The sequence below is a fragment of the Atractosteus spatula genome, chromosome 8, assembly GCF_055471065.1.
Source record: "Atractosteus spatula isolate fAtrSpa1 chromosome 8, fAtrSpa1.hap1, whole genome shotgun sequence".
Lineage (NCBI taxonomy): Eukaryota > Metazoa > Chordata > Actinopteri > Semionotiformes > Lepisosteidae > Atractosteus > Atractosteus spatula.
In genome coordinates this window covers 33,111,670-33,135,399 of record NC_142713.1, presented here as the reverse complement: position 1 = coordinate 33,135,399, position 23,730 = coordinate 33,111,670, and the positions used below count along the sequence as shown (strand labels likewise).

The window sequence follows — 23,730 nt, the reverse complement described above, 5'->3', positions numbered from 1 at the left end:
TTTTCAGTGAAAAGTGATTAAGAACAGCTTGAAATGCCACCACCAGCTGGAGGTCCACCAACTATAACTCCACCTGATGGGGGTTGGGGTTGGGCTGTGGTATTTGGAGCCTTCATCTCCATTGGATTTTCCTATGCCTTTCCCAAAGCCATCACAGTCTTCTTCAAAGAGATCCAGACGATCTTCAGTACCTCCTACAGCCAGATAGCATGGATTTCATCTATCATGTTAGCTGTCATGTATGCAGGAGGTAAGACAAAATATAAGTTTGCTTAAATGTCTTGCCATTCTTTAGATTGACATCTTAAGGCTATATTTTTTGTAGAACAGTAAACCTTCTAAAGTCGTTTTTGAGGAGGGATATTAAAATTATTTTGAAATAAAGTGTTATTCTGTGGTATTTTTTAGTCCATACATCTCTTGATGTTCTTGTTCTTGTGTGCTGTTATGTTGACCAAACCATAACATTTTCCATTCATCTTATAAACATTGATACATTTTTATTAGACTGTTAAATATTTAAAGTGTTGGTATAATTCTGTACTATTCAATAACTACAGTATATGGCATGTGCAAATAAAGTGTAGCCTTTGAAATTACTATTTTATGGTTGAGACTCATTAAAGAAAGCAAAAATCTTCAACATATAAACTCTCAACCTATTTATAAAATACATGGAAATTAAGAGATTTTAGAAAAACTGGAGTGCTGCTAGTCATTTGTGAAAAAATGTTTATCTTAATGTCTTAATACTTGTTTTTAAAATGTATTTATTTAAATAAAATTGACCATAGTGAACATACCTTGGCATTTCCACATTTTTACCATGGTTTTGTCTTGGTTTCTTATAGTTTTAATGTTTCTTTTCTGTTTGTTACTACACTGCACCACAAGAAGACCAAACCGTATACCATTTTTCTTACAATAGTACATTATGGATTCCTTATGGTTGAAGTTAGAAAACAGAGAGAATGTTAAAATCAAAGGAAATCACAGCAAAAGTAAGCTATGACCAAAATATAAATATGAAAAAAACTGATAATTTTGCCTTTGTAAAATACCATAAGTCGATTGTCTGTCAAGTACTGATATTAGTAAAGGGAAGAGTGAGAAAGCAAACGAGATCAAATCACTCAGCAGAATAAAAGTAACTTGCTTCTTTGTGTTGGAATCTTATTGTCACTTTTCCTATTTGCAATTTTCTTTTAGTTTTTTAAGTCTTATAATTCTCAATTGGGATTTTGTATGATATTTGTATTCCTTTCACACCAAGATTCGTATACAGTACATCATAAAATGTTTAAATTTTATAAATTTATACTACCCCAGTTAAACCTTTTAAAAGCCAGTTACAGATAACTTATCAGTCTTGTGTGTCTGCATCAGAAACATCTGAATCATTTGAAACATCTAAATGCTGAATCAGATGCTGAATTTTTAAATAAATGACAGGCAGACATTTAGATAAGAAACCTTATATTTCCTTAGAAAACGTAGCACTAGAAGAACTGTTGCTATCAATGGAAATAGAAAAGAGGAATAGAGTGCTGTACAAATTGTGGAATGCTTTTGACAAAAGTACTGTAAATATTAGTTCATAAAATGTCAAAAGAAAAACTAACTTTTGCCTATCAGTTAACTAACTGATAGCTTTAAGTGTACTAGGAGGAAAGTAGTACACTCTGTACTAGTGTACAAAATGGAGGAAAGTAGGGAAAGCTCATTTCCTTTCTTCCATAGTTATTTAACAGTGACCTTATATACAGTATTTTATATCAGGCTATTTATCAGACAAGCTATGACTATCACTGGGGATAGTTTCAGTGCTCTGGAAAAGTATTCAGACCCTTTCTATGGTGTCCCATTTTGTGAACTTACAAAATGATGTATACACTACTGTATATATATATTAATTTTGTAAAGTCCAAATGCTCAAACTGAAGACTTCTAAGGGTAAACTAAGTTACAGTAAATGTTACAAAAACTGAAGAGACAAAACTGAAATATGTTTATCGAATTTGTATTCTGGCACAAGAATTAAATATTTGGTGAAAGCACCCTTGGCAGAAATTACAGCTGCAAGTCATTTTGGGTAAGTCTCTATACAATACATGCCAGTTCTTTTTGGCAGTTTTGCTCAAGCTCTCTGTACTTCTTTGTGGATTGTTTGTGGACATCAGTTTTCAAGTCCTTCCACAGATAATAGAATTCAAGTTATGACGTTGACTGGGCCATTCAAGGACATTCACTTGCTTACTCTTAGGCTACTGTAATGTACAGTAGCTTTGACCTTGTACTTTGAATCATTGTCCTATTGATATGCAGGTTTTTGCTCCAGTTTTAAGTGTACTGTGGTCTGAGATGGGTTACACTTTGTCCATTTTTACTTCAGCCCCAATAAACTTCTGTCCTAACAAACTTTAACCTGTCCGAAGGAAAGTATTCTCTTGATGTAGGCACCATTTGACTGTAGGAATGGTGTTAGCTTAGAGATGTGTTGTGTTGGGTCTGCCTAAAGTAAAGGTTGGCATTTAGACTAAATGTTTCCCATTTCGTCTCATCTGACCTCAATATCTTGTGACACATTTTTGCAGGGTCACTTAGGTGCTTCATTGCAAACTTCATTGTGGGATATTAGATACAATTCTATTAATTGTGTAACTTGTTAAGATAATTTTGTGGCACTTAAATAAATTTATGTTTTCCACAGCAAAGAATTTGAATGCTTATGCCACCATATCTTTTCTGTTTTTTTTCATATCAATAATATATTTGTTTCTCTTTTTATTTCTTGCTTTTAGTGTGTGGAGTAGGTTGTGTATATAACAAATATTAGTTTCCACTTCAAAGTGTGATGACTGTACATTTTAAAGAAACAAACTGTGAAAACTGTCCAGGGATCTGAATACTTTTGCAAGGCACTGTACTAGCAGAGTGGCCCAAGGTGAACTTGTTCATGTTATATATAGAGCAACAGCTGATAAGAACTTGCTGTCATTAAAAAGATCAACAGAGTGGAAATGTTTGCCAGATGCTCAGACATCCGTCTCATATCTACAGTGCATGTCCTGTGAGTCTTTAACCCCAAAGAAGCTTTCACCTGGTTAATTAGATACATTTCCACACTACAGGTGTATTTTTATAACACCTTTTTTATATTTTAAACTTATGAATGATTATGAATGATAATGATGATAATATAAACTGATAGTAAATAAATATTGATATCTTATATTTATGGACATTTTTATAACTCAGTTCTGAAATTAAAATGTATCAGCATGTATTACCTTAACATTTTGGCTTCTGGCTACATCAGTGTAGTGTTAATTCCCTATATACCTACACATTTTTCTTTCTCTCTTTGAACTCTGGCCTTGCTAGAGCTGGGAGACTGTTGTCTGTTCTGTTGATGTTAGAATCATTTCACTTGCTCTGTAAAATCATGTCTTAAAACTCACTTTCATACTCAACAACTTTTGTTGTTTGCTTCAATGTAAAATGCATTGAGATGATGCATCATGAAAAGACACTTTATAAAATAAAGATCATTATTATTAAATTATTATTTTTTATATTTGGACTAACCTACTGTACCTAGCCTTGTACTGTAATTCAATCAAATGTGTTGGCTTCTTGTAGGAAAAATCTGGGAGCATTCATTAGGTCAATTAAGTTCAAGTTCAATACTTTATGGCAATAACAAATACTTGAATGGAATTTGGTTTGGTTTGCTCATACATTTCAAAGACATGTAATACATATATATGTAGAACTAATAATAAAGAGTATCCACCCAACACATCTACACATACTGTACCATCCAGCACACACCAGTAATTAGATAAATAACACTGAGGTCAGATAAAATAACAATGAGCTGAGCAAAACTTTTAAAATAAAAGTGTGGAGTTCATTCACCTCACAGCCTATGGGTAGGTTTAGATTCTAGTAGTCCTTATCTTGATAGGCCTAAGTTGCTTACCAGAGTGGAGGAAAGTAAACAAAAGTTGACCTGATGATGCTGGAGACGGTGGAGCCCAGGAACTTAAAATTCTTTCCAAGTTGTTTAGGGTACACCATCCAACTAAATAAGCTGCTTAATTCCTGTATACTGACTCATTGTTATAATAATAATAATTGCTTACACTTATATAGCTTACACTCCACTCAAAGCACTTTACAGGTAATTGGGACTCCCCTCCACCACCACCAATGTGCAGCATCCACCTGGATGATGCGACAGCAGCCATAGTGCGCCAGAACGCTCACCACACACCAGCTATCAGTGAGGAGGAGAGCAGAGTAATGAAGCCAATTCATAGATGGGGATTATTAGGAGGCCATGATTTGTAACGGCCAATGGGAAATTTGGCCAGGATGCCTGTTGTTTGTAGTAAGTCCTAGAAGAGTAGTATCATCAGCGAACTTGAACATTGGAACTGAGTCTGAATGTGAAATACAGTCATTTGTGTACAGTGAGTAAAGGAGAGGTGATAAGACACAACCGGCTGTGCCCAGGATGAAAGGTTTAGAGATTGAATCCTTCGGCTTCACCACCTGCTTTCTAACAGACACGAAATTCATTAGCCAATAACACCAACTTTGACTGATACCCATCTCTGATAGCGTATAAAAAAGCTTGAGAGGGATGATCATGTTAAAAGCAGAACTATAATCAATTAAGATGATCCGTCTATACATGCTGGGTGCTTCTAGATATTGAAATATATTATAGACCATTATAGACATCAAGGCCATTGGTCTGTAGTTATTGAAGCAGCTCACAGTTGATTTCTTAGGTACTGGTATTAAAGCAGCAATCTAAAAGCAGAGAAGCACCTTTTCAAGCTTAAGAGATACAGTAGATTGAAAATATCTGTAAAAATAGGAACAAGCTGATTGTCACAAGATTTCAGAGTAGCTGTTGAAAACAAGGTCGGACCTAAATGCTTTCCTTCTGTTCTTTATGTTGAAAAATGATCTTACGTCATGTTCTCGATTGTTAAAGTGTTGCTAGTGTGACCCCACTGGCTGTCTAGGTGCAGTCCACCGCATGCTGTTTTGTGCATCAAATCTGCAGTAGAATTCACTCAGTTTGTTTGGGAGAAAGGGAATGTCTCTTGGAGCAGTTTGTTTCACCTTGTAGTCAGTGATTAGTTGACTGACCTTGGCTGTCATTGGTAATTTGTTTATTTTCTAACTTATTGCCATATTCAGCTTTAACCTTTTTCACTGCATATAGGAATTCATATTTACCGGTTTTGAAGTTAGCATCATCACCTTATTTGAAAGCCCTGTTTTTTTTCACACAGGGTTTTAATTATTGTACACAGTGACAGATTTGCAAAGAATGCACACGCTCTACAAAAGTGAATATATGATGTCACTGTATCATTGAGCTCACTAAGATCACAACCCGCCTCTTTAAACATGTTCCAGCTACTAAATGGTATTTAGCAGATGTTCTGAAGGAATGTCAGATCCTACATCTTTTTGCATCTTGTCTTCTTAAATTCCCTTTGCAAATCTCTCCTGACACCCCTTCTTCACCTTTACAGCAGGTCCCTAGCTCATTCCTCACAAAAGCTAGGGTGGGGTGTTCCCTTAACTAGACAAGTTATGCCTCACATCCTATATATCACATTTATTAGGATCTGACCAAACTAATGAACAACAAATCGGCTGCAAGGACTAAGTAAATGAGATTTTTTTTAGTGTTTGCGGAACTATCAGTTGTCTTTAGACCTTTTAATGGGAATATATGTTTATTGTTTCCTTTCCAAAATTCACTATTGCTTGTCACTACCGACCTTTACATTAAACTACATCAGACCATCAGCTCGCACATACAGTACATGTTTAATTGTCATGACAACATAATAAAAGCCCTAAGGCAATACTACAAAATAATTTAAATATACACCTGACAACTAGTTGAAATGCTATACCACACTAGACATAATTTGCTTTATATTCCTTAACATTATGTGATAAAGTGCATGGTATAATTATTGCAATATTGCTTCAATTTAAGTATTAAGGAAAATAATTGGTTTTATAGAAAATAATTTTCCTCTGGCACATACACACAAAAAAGTGCAACAGATAAAAATACTGAAAGTAAAATTTAAATTATGATCTTGTTATACAGGTATGTATATTAATATTATCATCGGAGCTATCCAGTGAGTTCAGTGAAGGTCAACATTCTGTAAGCTGGTTTTTGTGCAATGAGTGTTAAATATAATCAAGCCCTGTACCACTTTTATTGTTTGGTCTCTAGTAGAGATGAGTCTGTTCAATTGTTTGTAGGTTTTTACTTAATAAGAAACTGGGCCAACATTCCTTCATCAATATCTAAACAGTGCATTAGTGTTTGTAAAAGAGAAAACATCACTTTATTTTTTACCTTGTGGGTAAAAGAATGATAAATATACAATATCTCATTTTGGTTTATGGTGGCGGTGCTGAAGCATAGCTGTTTTATAGTGTTGAAGATATTTTTTGCCAGTCATATCAAAAAGCACTAACCTGCCTTTTGCTCAAGGTTGAATTCCTATATTTGTGCAAATTGTGATATATGGATTAAAAATACTGACATTTTTGAAAGTACTTAAAATATTGTTCATATCTGCCTTCAGCTCCAGCGACCTCTACATTTATTACTGTGTTGATTCATAGAGATCCAAAAAACTATAAATATAAGTGGTTGCTGGTAAAGAGTGCACAATGTTCCCCACTTGAACTTTAGTATATGTTTAAATTTCTGTATTTACCATTGAATGTCTGACTGATGTTTTAACCTTCATCTCACCACATCTACAGTTTTTGGGCTGTTTTTGCAGATGATACTTGTTTTGTTTAATTTGAGACTTGGTAAATAAATAGTAAAGCAATTGTTGTCTAATCAAATCAAACACACAAAATGTGTGGGCATACTGTATGAATGTGCTATGGAAATAAAATTCTGAATAATGACAAAGAAAAGTATTTTATAAACTAGGGTTTTTTTTCTATTGAAAGTTATAAATCACTTTTTGAAATTCTATTTCCAACCTTTTCTTGTCTTGCTTGATCTTCCACACCTTATGCAACTATTATTTATAGTAATTAATTTCACCCAGTCAATAAAAGTTCACACTGTGCTTTTTACTAAACTGGGTCTATATGCTCTGTTTGTGGTTCTTAGTTAAGTAGTGCCATTTTAGAAGTGTCATTCTGAGGTTATTGCTAAACTTTCATTTTAGCCACATTTACTGTATAGTTTTTTTTCAAAGTTTTGTTTTCAGAACATGATGATTGCTTATTTATGTTAAAATAATCATCAAATTCTGATTTTCCTGTCAATTATCAATAATTAGCAATGGATACATTCCATACAACACTTTGATTACCCAAATATTTCTGTCAGAGTATGAAAACAAATGACTTGTCATGTATTTATTTTATGTATGTTATGTGATATTTTAAACTATACTGAACACAAAAAGAAGTCATTACCTTTACACGTGTAGAAAATGTAAAATGTAGAAAATGAGTATTCAAGCCTTTAGACATCATTAATCACTTATAATTGACCATAATACAGTAGTGTTACTGTTGCATAGGCACTAAATCCTCTCACTAATGTGAGGGTAGATTGAGAATAGGCGATGAGGTGATTTGAAATGAACCAATATGACCTGCCAACAGAAAATAAAATATTTGTTGCATTTGTGGGAGGCTGGAATACAAAACCTCAGTGGGATCCACTAGTATTACAGTCCTCTTTAGTGGTAAAACTCTGATGGATGTCTGTGACTGTGGTACAAATTTGCAGTATGCTATGTGGAAGTATGATGGCATTAGCAGAAGTGCCTAGTCACTCCAAATCTCCACTCATAGTGATTGATGGCAAGATGGCTGCTAGGGCGCTACATTGAACAAGTCCTGGGACCTCACTTATTCCCTTTTCTGTGGACTCATCCTGATGACAATGTTCCAGCAGAATAATAGACAGTAGTACTGTACATCTTCATACTGCTCTAGTGAAAGCAAAGCCTTTCTTACAAAATGAGAATATGACAGTTATGCTGTGGATGCCCTACTGTATGTTCTAGACTTGAGACCCATTGAATATTTATGGGATGAGCTAGTTTGACATGTGGCAAAATGTCTAGGGCACAGACAATAGTAAAAACACACATGCTTATTTTGGCTATATGAGTGAATATGGATTTAATCCCACAAGAATATATCTACAGCCTAATACAAATCATGTGTCACTAATCTTAAACTTGTATTGCTTCCAATGGTGGTGACACATGCTACAGGCCTTAATTTTAGGCTCTAATTCCCAATTGATAAATGTTGATAAATAGGGATGCACTGATATGGAATTTCTGGACCGATAACGATAATTAACAGCTTGTTGTGGCCGATACAGATACCGATAACTGATACTTTTACTTTTTCTGCGTTTTAAAACCAGTTCACACTATAATCCACAGTTGATGTGTAATCAGGGTAAGAAAGCTAAAACTCAGCATACTCATCGGACTAACGTCAGAAGTCCATATGTCTGTTATTAAGCAAATGTCTCTGACGTTAGCTTTGATCAGGTTGTGTTTGTGTGTGGCGACAACATCATACAGAGGCGGCAAGGCAACATGAGAAACGTAGCGGCGGCTGGGGAGAGTATAACATGGTTCCAAATGCTCAGTTGACAGAAAGTTAATTGGTCATCAAGTGCCATAAACTCCATGATTTTCTCTGTAATTGCTTTAGCCTATTACAGAGATCTACAATCTACAATCTACAAAATCTACAATTTTCAAATGCGTGTTGGATAGGCATCGCTGCACTTGCTACTGTTTTTGTTTCCTAGCTAATGCTAGCTGGCTCAGACATTTTCACTCTGCGGCAACTGCACTGTACCCAGTCTAGTGCGTCAGTACATGCACATAAAAAAAAACTAGTTGCGCTAACAAAAATACGGCGCCGCATTATTGGTTGTAATTATCGACTGTAATTCCAATATTGGAACGATAATTATAATGACATTTTCCTACTTATCGGAGAATAATATGTCAGCCTCTGATACATCGCGCACTCCTACTGATGAATAATACACATTGAAAAAAAAGATTTTATATATTTTAAAAGAGAATTCCAGTTAGCTTTTGATTATTATTAGAAACAATAAACTTTGATTTGATAACTTGTGACAACTTTCTTTTGATACTCACGATATACAGCATATATACTGTATATAATTAAATAACATAAACAATGTTATAATTAAATTTTAATTTGGATGTGCCTACTTTTAGTTGTAGCTCTTGATTTCTTTTGGTTGAAAAGTGACAGTTGTAGGAATCATGACTAGTAAAGTATTCTCTACTAATCTTTAAAGGAAACTAATGTTCTTTCCATTAAAGGAAAAAAAATGCAATGCTATTTTTTTATTTTGTGATTAGAAAGAAATGGCATTGATGAGTGCATTTCTTTCAATCAACAATGAAAGTAAAATGTACACAGTAATGAGTAAAACCTCCAATTTGCAACATAAAACCAACTAAATTTCCAGGTATGCGTTTCTGCGATTCAGCAAGAGGCAACCAAACTTCCGGTGAGGTGAAGCGAGCCTGTTACATTGTAAAGAAGAACACTTGTGAATAGATCTCTTTCAATCCAATAGAAATATTGCTGTTGATGTCAAGACTGTTTTGTTGTCAAATTCAACCTGTTAACTCAGCATGCAGATCACATCACGTTGGAATATTTCTGCAATGAAATGCTCATACATCGCATTACACTAGTCATTACAGTGACTAGTGAGCAGGAAGGTCCACTTCACGTCGCAATTCGTGCAAACTCTTGCTCTTGCTGTGGTGATACCAGGAGTTTGTGATAACATGATGACTATAGTGTACATTACTTTCACAAAGTTCACAGTTTTGTGCTTAATTCGAAATTTGTAAAATTTTGAAATACCTTCAATTAATTTATTTTGTTACAGAGATTTAATAACCAGTCTGAGAAATTGTGACTGCAATTCCACTTCAAATTAAGAGTAATCAATTTTGTCTTCTGGTCTTTTCTGTTCTGTATTCACAACATGTATGGTCTCTTGCTTTGTTAAGCACCTTGGGGCAACCTTGTTGTGAAAGGCGCTGTATAAAAATAAATTGAATTGAATTACTGAGGGAGAAAAATCAAAGCAGGATCAAACAAGCTTAACTATTTGTACAGGCTGTTGCATATCTGCTATGAGCAAATAGTTAATATAGATTGTACCATTAAATTCTGAAGTAACCTTGTCTGGAATGAAATTCTCTGTACTATACCTGACTAATCAAAATTGATCTGTCAACAGGTAAGCATGTTGGATGGTCTTCTCTCATTTGTCACAAGATGTTATTCTCCATAAGGGCACATCATGTGTTGAATGCCAACTGCCTAATTTGCACTACCCTTAAAATGACCTGTATAACAGGAACCTTTATTCCAAGGAAAGCAAAATAAAAAAGTACTTCTGCATTTAAGCTAGCTGTAAAGTCTAGAGGTACTTGGACAGTAAATATTAATTGAATAACATGATTTTTCAAAAATCATTAAATATTCAAAAAATAGTCTGAATTATAGTCTAAAATTAAATGCTAAAAAATGGATAGCAGAAAGAAGAGGGGTAAAACATAACCAGAACATTATTTTGTTTCATTCTATATTTAATTCTATGGTTAGTTAATCCACTACAAATACAATATGATGTATTTTGTGCAACCCAGTACAAGCTGAGTAGTAGAGCATCGTCACTGCAAAGAAGTTAAACGTTAGCAGGTCTACAGAGGGGTTTAATGAACTGTAGAAAACAGGATTCTGTATTAGTATTGATAAATGTTAAGTAATAAGTACAATTGTTATTTACGAGAATAAAACTCCAATAGTTTTCTTTGAAGTCATGCAACTCAATTTGATATCTTGTCTATATACAGTACTTTCTCACTGCTAAATACTTATTGCCAAGTTTTAAAAATAAAACTTCTTGTTTTCATATACATATAATGAGTTTCAAATATTGCAAAGATACTGTAAACACATTAGTATATGATGAAAATATATTTGTATTATTTGTATTATAAATTGGCATTAGTTTTCAATATATTTACTGTAACTGCTAAAATTAAAAGGTTAATTCAGGTTTCAATTAATCAACTCTATGTTTATGTCAATGGAAAAAGTCGGGTATTGCTTACATCTGATTTGAAGAGTTTATTTTGTACTTTTATTAAGCAACTATAACAAAGGAGAATTTTGTATAACGATAGCAGTTATGTCTATATTGTGATGTTGCACATAATATCACGGATGTTGGAAAGGACGAACCGTGGAATGGCAGGAGAGTGAAAAGACCCTATGCGTAGTGGCGAGACGGGGGTTAGCCCGGGCTCAGCTGTTCAGGGAATGCCGTATAGAAACCTATGCCCTCAGGTAGCGGACGTGCGGCGACCTGGTTCTAGGCGGGTTTCAGGACATCGGAATGTCACTGCTGAGCGAAGGCAAATGAAAGACCCGGACAATTATAGCCCCAGAGAGAGAGAGACACCGGAAGGACAGCAAGGCACCGGAAACAAGAGACAGGACAGAGTAGGAGCGCCCTTAATGGGGGGTACTCCTGACACCCAAACAAATAAATGAGCTGCACAGCACTGGGGGGAGGAAAAACCTCATTTAACTGAAAGGAAACCTCTGGGAGTCCATGGCCAAAAAAGACAAGCACACAAGCACAAACCACAACAAACATAAACCTGGGAGACCAGGGTGACAAACAACAAAAAACAGGTAGGAGATACAGGGAGCAGGGGGGACCAAATAGGAGGGGAAACCAGGAAGTGAAAAATCAAAACACCAGGCAAAAACAAGAATAAAAAACAAAAAACCCTGGGATAAATACCGCAGACCGGGCAATAGGCACGTTCACATTCTAATACTGATATCGGAGTGGACAACCCAAGGAAAGCCAGACCGTAGTCCGCTCACAGGCACAGATGTCCGGAGAGATATCCAGCGAAAAGAATGGAGGTACGGCAAAAAGTTTACCAAACTAATGCTGATATCGGAGTGGACAACCCGAGGAAAGCCAGGTACAGGACCCGCTCACAGACACGGAAGACCGGAGTGATATCCAGCAATAAGGATGGGAGAGCCAGCTCAACATTCAATCACGGATGCCGGGAGAGACAACCTGAGGAAAGCCAGGTATTCAGGTGTGTATGTCGGAACGGCATGACACAGAATGACCTGCTCACAGACACGGAAGTCAGGAGTAGCATCCCGCGATTAGAATAGAAGAACTGAAAAAAAAAGCCCAGAGAAAAAGAAAAAAGCTGCGGAAAAAACAAAAGACGCCGCACACGGGGTCGAAAAAGGCTCAGCATTCTGTCACGGATGTCGGAAAGGACGAACCATGGAATGGCAGGAGAGCAAAAAGACCCTATGCGTAGTGGCAAGACGTGGGTTAGCCCGGGCTCAGCTGTTCAGGGAATGCCGTATAGAAACCTATGCCCTCAGGTAGCGGACGTGGGGCGACCTGGTGCTAGGCGGGTTTCAGGACATCCGAACGTCACTGCTGAGTGAAGGCAAATGAAAGACCCGGACAATTATAGCCCCATAGAGAGAGAGACACCGGAAGGACAGCAAGGCACCGGAAACTAGAGACAGGACAGAGTAGGAGCCTCCTGCAGGAGGCTGCAGAGGGTGTGACACATAAATACAGTTTCTTAAATCACACGCCCTGTGAATGTCTCAGATAGGTTTTAATTACCTTAATGCCTCAAGGGTACTGCCTGTATCTGAAGTATATGCAAACTGTATGCCACTATCTTTGTGTTCAAATGCTCCTTGAAGCATATAAAATAGTAAACTACTCACTGATCACTGCTTTAGGGATGTGGAAAGCAGAAATACAAGCTACAGTATGAGAAAGACTGGCATAGTTTAGCTTTTCACCTAATATTTTCACCATGCAAGTACATTCATTTTATCATTAAAATTAACACTGGAATACAGGATTAATAAACATGGACAGATTTTAGATTAAAAAAGTGTTCTCATGCATCTGAACATGTTACAGTATGTCATTACATTCTAAGCAATCCTAAGAAGGACTATTAAATATAAAAAAGTCATGCTGGTTTGCTTATTCAATTCAAAAACGAAATACTTGAATCATCCTTTCTAATCAGTCAAGACTAACTCAACAACAATAAAAAACACTTTGGCCTGTTATTATGAGTATTTCACTTTTCAAATCAATGGGACAGGTTTTTAAACCAAAAATTAAGATGCAGACAAAATCTTTGAATAATCAAGCTTGCAAGATGTTATTTTGGTTTCCAGTTAAAAGCTATAATTTTTTATGCAGCATTTTTTACTTTAGTAGTTCATGTGGGTAGCTACGTCAGCATGCGTAGGCTGCAAAGGAACAAGTAATAGATTTATTCCATACTGAAAAAAAGAAGAAAGAAAACAACATTTCGGCTGTGGAGCCTTCTTCAGGTGTGAGAAAGACAAGGCCGTAAGCAAAGGTAATGTAGCGGGAGAACAAAGGTTGGGAGAGAGGAGGAGCGAGAGGCGGGAGCAGGGGACAGAAAGAGAGGCCAATCAAGAGGTGTGAAGTCAGAATAGGTGTAGAGAGGTGTGAAATGAAACCTGCAATGAATGGAGAAAATTTAGAAGAAAAGTAGTCTGTCGTTAAGAGATGGGGGAAGGTGTGATCCTAGCTGCAGGATAATTTTCTTTCTGTAGTCTTTGTAGTCAATTCTGTAGTCAATTTTTTACTTTATATTGTTTAAGGCAGTGGTTCTCAAACTTTTTGGACCAAGTACCACCCCTGATCAAACCAAAGCATCCAAGTACCACCTACAAGTCACCTTCTCATAGGAACCCCAGAAAATCTCAATGACCAACACGAGCGCGTGTGCGTGCACACACTCACATACACATATAATAAATATTATAATAATAAACTTTATTTGATATAGCACCTTTAAAGGTGGCTTCTTAAAGCGCTTTACAGAAAAAAAAACAGGAACAACAACCATTTAAAATTAACAATAAAAAGCACCATTTCAGTGAGAGGGGTGAGCCTGTTTAGTCGAGCAAAGCAGATGTAAATTCAATGTTTTGAGCCTTGATACAATTCGCAACAGAGTCTAACAGATTTTAAATTGTCAGGCATTTTCTTGGCGGCACAGGTCTCACGGTGGATATTGCAATGCGTTCATTCATTTCTGGAGCAACCTCTCTAATTCGTGCAACTACACCGCTGTGTCGGCTTGTCATTGCTCTAGCACCGTCTGTACAAACTCCGATGCATTTTACCAGTCGATGCCATTCTCTTCGATAAATTCATTCAGAAGCTGAAAAATGTGCTCTCCTGTAGTTCCTATTGGTAGCATCTTACAGAACAGAAAGTCCTCATGCGATGTACCCTCAAGCTCGTATCTAATGTAAATGAGCAAATTGGTCAAATCGACGACATTTACAGACTCATCTAATTGCAGTGAAAAGCATCGGCTCATCTTAACGCGCTTATCAGTGTACTTTTGATATCATCTGCCATATCAATAATTCTATGAGTGACTGTGTCTTTCAGAGGGGGCAGCAGGTTGAGCTGTTTAGCAGCTTTTTCTCTAAACATAATACGTGTCAGCTCTTTTGCCAACGGTAAATAAGGTTCTTCAAAAATAGTGTGGGGCTTACCTGCTTTAGCAATCCGTAAGCTTGCATTTTTCTGTTTCCGTTTCAGGAGTCTGTCTCAGAAGTTAAAATAAGTTTTTATTTCATGCACATGGGAGTGAAACAAAGAGACTCTCTGTGTATTTTTCTCAAAGTAACCTAGAACAGTTCTTAAATATTTTTCTGTTATCTATCACGCTTTCCTGTGCTCACAAGATTGCCAGCGTTCGTAGCACGCATTTCATGCATTCCTGTGCTTACAACATTGGCATTGTTCCAAAATCACACACATTCTCCTACCTCCCTATTTGCTGGAGATAACTTTTTTTTTAAATACAATTGGTCACTTAAGTTCGTAGCATGCATTTCTATGCTTTCCTGTGCTTACAAGATTGGTGGTGTTCCAAAATCATGCACATTCTCCTACCTCCCTATTTGCTGGAGATACCTTTTTTTAAATACAATTGGCCACTTGCATTTGTAGCATGCATTCCTATACAATGGTAGAATTACATAGTAGCTCTTGTGTCCACTCAAATATTAGCGCGTGCTGTATTGTAGTACGTAGGCTGCGTATTCGACACATTAAAATAGAAAATATGAAAACCCGTCCCGATTTTTCAGTGCACACAACAAAGTTCCAGGGTCATATGGCGTACCAGCTGGTAGCGCTCCGCGTACCAGAGTTTGAGAACCACTGGTTTAAGGAGTTGTGTGCTGATTATACTGTAAGCTTAGGCTACATTATATTGAATATTTAAAATGCCTTGATGCCTTGACAATGTTGGTGAAATGTGTTCAAATTAATCTGTTGACAGTCTTCTGATCGAAATTGTTATGTAGCAGAATGGTAAAGAATGCATCTATTTCTGAATCTAGACTTTAAGCTAGTAGTTCAATATGTACAGGGTAGATATCAATAAATAAACTGGGCATGAAGTTAAAAGAAGGAGTCCTGTATAGACTAGAATTAGTACAGAAGTAAGTGAAATAGCACAAGCAATGTATTGAGGGTTAGCACAAGAGCACAGATCAGAAAAGAGTCAAGCAGACAGTGCTCATGAAGAATGTAAGAAAGCAGGCAAATAGTCTGAGGTCAAGTGAAGTCTTCTTGAGAAAAGAGATAATGTGGATATTCTGTAATTGATCAGGAAAACAATGAGAAATCAAAGAAGTCTTGAAGGAAGATGAAATGAAAAGAAGTAGACTAAGAGCATTAGTCCAGAAAAGATGACAGAGAGGTATTCCAAGGTAGGGGTATTAGTTGTGGGATCCATGTGCAAAGAACAGAGAGTCAGACAGGGGTGAAGGAATGCAGCGATGTAGTCGGGAGGAGAGGGGACAGAAAGAGTATAGTGTATGGGAAGGAAAGAAAGTAAAGTTTTATAGAAGCTCAGAGAATAAGCCTAAGTGGAGGAAGTGTTCTGTCATGAACATAGGAAAAACTTAGGACCTATTCTGAATAAGGTGTCCTCAATAAAGAATTGCCTTATTATGTTAAATATTGATCTGACATATTTATAGTATTAGTGTATCACTACAAAACCATTTTTCTTTCTTTTGTTTCTTTCCAGGTGGGTAGGGGAAAGGAAAAATGTGTATAATGCTTATCTTTAGAAGAACATATATGTATATACAGTATATGTACTGTATATGTATATATATTTCTCTGTGTGGCAATCATGTTCTATGTTTTCTGCTATGTTAGCTTGAACTTCATTGCAAAGTTATCATTGGTAATGAAAATTGTTTTCTGTAGACTTAAATAGTTATATAAATGTTTGGTTAATGAAAAATTCTACATAACATTTGATTGACTACAGTAAAAAAACTCTAAATCACGATACTCGCCAGAAATGTTTTTAAAAATCAAAATTTTAATCAAACACAATACACCCAAGGGCAGAAAGGAAATCCCTACAGGCTTTATTGTAGTAACACTTATAGTTTTTTCTTATCAAATTAGTAGAGTGCCTGCATAGTGTCTCCATACAAAAATTTGCAAATGAGTTTTATATTTTTTAGCTTTTTTGTCTTTGCATTTTTCCATTTGGTATAGTCAGAAATTAAAATGCTAGCAGGGAATGGTTTTCATGAAAATACTGAGCAATTGAGCAGAAATCCTCACAAAGGAAGTGCTGGTGGCTTTTACAGTGTGTTAATTAGCCCAGCTCATGTTTGAGACTTTCTTAATTTGACATATCGCTAGATTGCAGTGGAAGGATTTTGTGTATGTAAATGAGATTTCTTTATCAATTCAAGGTCAAAACAGAATAATACTGAACCTATTTAAACAAATAATGCTATTTACCTAACATGTTTAGCATAGCAATCCCAATTAGTGTAGTCAGGTTTTAGTGTTTTGATGTCAGTAAAAAAAAATAAATATATATATTTCTGTAATGCATACCGTTTTCTGTGTGCAGTTTGTTTCTTTTGACATGTTTTCATTCCGATTCTGCAGCTTTCTGTACAATTCTGTGTGAGGTGTCTCTTATAGGGTATCAAAGTTCCTGAAAAGAGACTGCTAATGCAAAATTCTCCAAAATTAGACTGCACTGAGCAAAAAGAAGCTAAGCTACAAAGTGTGTGATATTGTTAAATTCTAGGTATATACAAGCAGCTAGAATTGAACATGAATACGTTTATGACTTATACTGTAGCTATCCAGTTCTAATATCAATTAATTAAAATTTAGAAATTAAATATTGAGCCAAAAGATTGATCTGATTCTTCTGAAAATTTGTTAAGGATCACTTTCTTAATCGTTAATCCTTTTGTTTACAGGTCCTATTAGCAGTATCTTGGTAAACAAATATGGCAGTCGACCAGTGATGATCATGGGAGGTTTCCTGTGTTCAATTGGAATGATATCGGCATCGTTCTGTAGCAATGTGTTGCAACTTTACCTTTGTATTGGAGTTATTGGAGGTAAGAAAATTTGAATGGAGCTACATTTAAACTGATTTGAGCACAGCAGAGTAAAATTAGCCTGCAATTACATGCTAAAAGTAATTAAATGAAATCTGAAAAGAAGTGTGCTGTACTTTTCTATATAATCTGAAATATACAGACAGTTCCCTCCAACTGTCTTGGTACTGTGAATTCTAAACTGGGATAGTCTTTGTGAACTAATAATAATTATTTCTCATAAACCCCATAAAGATAATCAGGTGTGAGACAGTATCTGGATGGGAGACCTCCTGAGCAATCTAAGGTTGCTGATGGAGGAGGTGTTAGTGGAAACAGGGGCACTCACCCCGTGGTTTGTGTGGGATATAATGGCACAGTATACAGTAGTAACACTATACTATAAAAAAAGGTCCCATCCTTTGAATGAGACATAAAATTGCGGCCCTGGCACTCCGTAGTCATTAAATATCCCAGGGTGTTTCCTGAGAAGATAAGGGGTGTTACCCCATTGTCCAGGCCAAATTTCCCACTTGCCCTTACCAGTCCTAATAATATTGGACCCTAATAATCCCCATCCATAAACTGGCATCATCACTTTTTCTCTGATAGCTTATGTGTGGTGAGTGTACTGTTGCACTTTGCCTGGAGTGTTCAGAAAAGTGCTATTAAAGTGTAAGGAATTATATTCACTCGTGCTTTGCTTTTCTTGCTTTGTTTCAGTAGTTGGAGTTTGTTTGGCAATCATCCAAATATAAAAAGCTCTGGTGATCTCTTTTATGGGATTTATTAGAATTTTTTGGTTAGTTATAATAATTATAACATACTAACTTATAACTAATTCTACTATTAAAAAATATTAAGAAATTACAATTTGAAGATGAACATAAGTTGATCTTCCAAATTTCACAGAAGAGAAAATTTTTCTTGAAGCAAAACAACAGCAGGTGCAAATCTAGCAACAAAAAATGAATAGGGGAAATGCAATTATGCATGCACTATTGTAACTACTTACTTTGGAAGTGATAGTATGTGATGAACCTCATCAAAGGTTTAATCTGTTCTTTTAGATAAGTGGTTCCCACTCTTGGTCCTGATGACCAACACACCTACTGGTTTTCTTTCCATCCCACCATAATTAGATAATTGAAGACTTAATTGATCTAAGAAGTTGCTTCATTGGAAATTCTGCATTTTGTTTCTAGTCGCATACTGTACTTGGGATTTTATTTCACTTATAAAATACAACTTATTAAATTGGGACTTGGGTTTTAGAGAATCAGAAAATTAGCTTGTCAGACGTTGCAGCATTGAAAAACATTTAAAGGTAGTCATTAAAATTTTGTACCACGATCAGAACGAGTAGAAATATTTTACAACGGGGCCCACGCCACCAGAATCTAAAATACTTTTTGATCTACTGCATGAAGATCATTTCTACAGGGTTTTAAATATTAAAGCTTTTGTGGGCTCAGCGTATTTTAGCAGTCACTGCCGCATATAGTCACAAAAATGCTCATGCATGTGTTAAATCTTGTAAAACTTGTTTAGATCCCCAGTGAAATTGATGCAGAAATTCAGAATTGCCCTGTTTGTAAGGTCTTTTGTCAAAGCTCTCAGTGTTTGACGGGACACTTACAGAATGTGGCGACGGGTGTTGATAAGTGTGAGAGCAGGTCCTTTTGTGAGAAATGTGGGGTTTATAACCTCGCAAATCACAAATGTAAAAAGAAACTGTGCTCACGGTGTAACAACGTAATCGACACCCCTGACACGCATTTGTGCTACATACAGCCTTTGGACAACCCCAAAATTCAAACAAGTACATTTTTTTCGACTTTGAATGCATACCAGAAACAGGGACACACATTCCAAATTACGTTCACGTCCTTCATATTAACAATAAACGAAGCTGGGAATTTTATGGTGAAACTTGTTTAAAGGATTTTGTGCGTAAATGTATTGACAGCTGTTTCAGAAGCTATACTTTTATATCGCACAGTGGCAAGAGTTATGATCTGGGAAGAAAAATTTCAGATTAATCTTATTCTTATAAAGTCAATGAAGGGTTTGATTGTGTAACTAAGGGCACAGCTGGAACAAAACCCAACAGGTTTTTGGGTCGTAGGACCAGAACTGGGAACCACTATCTTAGATGAAAGGTGATAGTTGCTTTACAAAGGTAAGGTTCAATTAAATGACATACATTGCATGGAGAAATATATACTGTCCTAGAAATTAATTATAAAAACTAACAATAATATTAATGCTGATAATTACAACCCCTTCCTTGACGGGTGCTATGTAGAGTCAGTTTTGACTGCTATTAAGTGGTATCTTGTTTTCTGTGGGAATTATAGAATTATAGATTTTAGAGAAGTTAAACACCAAGCTGTGATAATGATGGTACTTTGAATTTCAAAATGTGTTAATGTTATTCACACTCATGCATTGTTTTGTATTTCCTTTCCTTCCTTAGGTTTTGGTTTGGCCTTTAATTTGCAGCCTGCCTTAACAATGATTGGCAAATACTTTTTTAAGAAAAGACCAATAGCCAATGGCCTAGCTATGGCTGGAAGCCCAGTATTTCTGAGCACACTTGCCCCGCTCAACCAGTTTTTGTTCAATTCATTTGGCTGGAGAGGAAGCTTCCTTATCTTGGGTGGCATCCTTTTGAACTGCTGTGTAGCTGGTTCCCTGATGAGACCCTTAGGACCAAAACCTGCACCTCCAATAAAAAAAGACATTGAATCTGAAACAACTGATCCACTCCTGCATACCAGGAAACATACTGAGAAATTATCGGTATGGCAAACAATAAACAAGTATTTAGATCTCTCCCTTTTCAAACACAGAGGGTTTCTTATTTATTTATCAGGGAATGTCATCATGTTTGTGGGTTTCTTTGCCCCTATTGTGTTTTTGGCTGCATATGCCAAAGATACTGGTGTTGATGAATATTCGGCAGCCTTTTTATTGTCCATTTTAGCCTTTGTGGACATGTTTGCAAGACCATCAATGGGACTTCTGGCAAATTCTAAATGGATCAGACCAAAAATTCAGTATTTTTTTAGCTTTGCTGTGTTATACAATGGAGTTTGCCATATTCTTTGCCCACTGGCAAAGGGCTACACAGGGCTTGTAATATATTCAATATTCTTTGGATTTGCTTTTGGGATGGTCAGCTCAGTCCTCTTTGAAACTTTAATGGACCTTGTTGGTGCTCAGCGGTTTTCCAGTGCTGTGGGGCTGGTTACGATCGTAGAGTGCTGCCCAGTTCTTATTGGACCACCTTTGGCAGGTAATAAACAGTTTTGATTTTCTTTTGTAATGCAGGCATATGTTATTTGCTTATTCTTAAACAGGAGAGAACATATTTTTAAATCTTTAAATATAGTATATGTCAGACAGGTAGAAAGACTTATGAAAACTATATAAATGTCAGCTCCTATATACTTTTAACCTTCATTATCTAAGTGGTGTATTTCTTTCACCTTCAGTTAAAACAATGTGCAAAATGCACTCCACCAAGTGACTGAAAACCTCATGTTTTTATCCAAGCAATTATAATAATTGTTCTTAATTTTACACAACTGCCCATATCAAAATTTATTATTTAATCCACATTTCAGAAATATGCTCTAGTGGATAACTTAGTTTTTGAATTATGAATTAGATGCTGAATATGGCATTATAGTATTCAGACTACCCATGTATCACATTTCTGTGTTCGCCATCTAGTGGTCAAACTTTAAGATGATAGCTAACCTGGCAAGGGGCTTTAATTTTACACAAAACAAAACAAAACATTAGTAGCCACCATTAAGATTATAAAATTTAAACACAAATGTTCATTTTTTAAACCCAAATATGTTTAAAACCATTGCAAAAACTACACAGTTTGTAGTTGTAGATCAGTTACAATCTGTAACTTTATTTTATCTATCTTTGTAGGTTGGTTGGTGGATGTGACTGGGAACTATGCATACATGTATGTTTCCTGTGGAGTCATTGTGATAATTGCAAGTATCTGGCTGTTTGTCGGGAACGCCATCAACTACAGACTGCTCGACAAAGAACGCAAACGGCAAACAGACCTGAAAAAGGATGAAATTAAATATGACCAGAAAGAGGCTGAAGAAGACTCCAAGATGACACCTGAAGATGTGCTTGTCTGTCCTCAGAAATCACAGGATGATGAAATGCAGCGAGAAACTAATATTTAGATGAGTGAGAAGTGCAATATTGTATACAAAATCAAATATCTGGCATTGATTTCTTCAGGTTTGAGCAGTTTTGGAGCATACTGCACTGGCTGCTCTGGATTATCAAGCACTGCTGCCAAAGTAACAGCTGTGTCTGTTATACATTTAGTGTTAATTAAGGGAGTGGTGTTACTGCAGTAAAACACACACAAAACTATAAAACACTGCATGTATAAGCCATACAAGTATCGTCTAAGACTTGAAATAAAAAGGAGCAAGGTCAGGGTCAAATTTTAATATCTACTGTATGTGTAATAGCTTCTGTTATGACCAAATAAGTGGAAGAAATGGGCTAATGCTACTGGGAAGAACCAAATGCAGCATCCATCAGCAATATTTTATCTGTCAGCTGTCTGGTTTACGCATATGAACCTGGAGTTTAGCTGTTGCATACTGTACTAATTTTTCACTAATGATGTATTGCCTTAAATTTTAAAATGCAACAGGGAACAGTAAAAAAAACAGCAAGTATTTATATTTTCTGCATTGATTTACAGTAAAGGAAATAAAACAATTTCATTCTGTATTAAGAATGAATTAATACATTTTAAGGGTTTAAGCTGCTGTGAGCTCAGAATTTTTCCATTATTTTGTAAGCAATTTAAACTATTGTATCTTTACAAGTAAACGCCATTTAATGTAGTATATTACAACGTATGTTAGTATGGTTAGAACACAAGAAAATATCATGTGTTCTAACCATATTATCTGTATTGTTTGGTTAAAGTACAATATTTTAATTCCCAATGAACAATTAAAGGAGTTCTCAGATGACCTGAATCAAAGAGCTTTAAAATCCCCAGCTCCTTATATTAAACAGTGCTTTTCAACATTAACCACCCAACTTAATATCAATAGCAAAAATATTTATTTTAGGAAAGCACATTTCTTATTTACATGAATAAAATAAAAAAAAATACATTTGCAATTTTGGTTTCTATTAAAAGATGTATGCACTTTTATTATAGCTCACAGTGTTTCCAAACATGTGAATAATACTGTATACAATATATCCAGTATTATACATATATATGTTTGTGTTTGTATGTATAGTACATAATGGTGTGGTTTCTCAGTAGCCTTCACTTAGTAGAGAGAGGAGTCCTACAATAAAGAAGATCACTTTTAAAAAGGCTTTGAAAGTCCCTTGTTATGGGTGGGAGAGCCCAACAACAGCCAAATTAGAAAAAGTAATTCCAGGATTAAGTTTTTCATAGGTACTGTACACTGGAGATTCTGCTTTACAATTAATTGGAAGGGAAATACAGTATTTATTTGAGTAAATCAATTACATTTGTCTTTCTGTTAGCTGATGAGCTTCTTTGAAGATGCATTTTATAACTGTTGTTTTAAATTGGAACCACTATTTCTAGTATGTAATGGAACAGTTAATGCTATAGGATAGGCAAAATGAAGCGAGGAACAAAGTATTAGATTGTTCTATTTCTAATGTTTATTTTGTAATCTGATTGTTTCTAAAACTATTAATAAAACAAAACTGGATTTTATGAGCGTGATTCATGCAAAAAATTAATATGGTTCCAAAAATTATAATAAAATAAATTAAAATAAAATCTTACATTAAGTTAAACAAGTAAATAAAGTACTAGGGATTGGCTCTTCCATCAATGATGTCTTCTTCTGTCATTTTAGTTTAATTAAAAAATCAATGTCACAAAAAATATAATAATATTCAATTTAGTGCTACAAGAATAATATTAAAATAATTTGAACATATTTCACTAGAAATACTTTCTGAACTAAGAAAGCAGTATTATCAGTATGTATAAGAAGACGGCAAAATGATGAGAGAGGAAAGCAATTAAGTGTG

General features: G+C 35.6%; 1 protein-coding gene across 2 annotated transcripts in view; it reads left to right on the top strand.

Annotated features, from left to right (window-relative positions):
• LOC148829437 (monocarboxylate transporter 2) overlaps positions 1-23,407 on the top strand; it is a 46,851-nt gene extending 23,444 nt beyond the window's left edge. For both annotated transcript variants that reach the window (XM_088924039.1, XM_088924041.1), the window contains exons 2-5: positions 8-250; positions 17,512-17,655; positions 20,114-20,935; positions 21,589-23,407. In XM_088924039.1, coding sequence (XP_088780165.1) covers positions 34-250; positions 17,512-17,655; positions 20,114-20,935; positions 21,589-21,860 — 1,455 coding nt within the window. In that variant the 5' untranslated portion in view covers positions 8-33 and the 3' untranslated portion in view covers positions 21,861-23,407. The remainder of the gene's footprint in view (positions 1-7; positions 251-17,511; positions 17,656-20,113; positions 20,936-21,588) is intronic.
• The last annotated feature ends 323 nt before the right edge of the window (positions 23,408-23,730 follow it).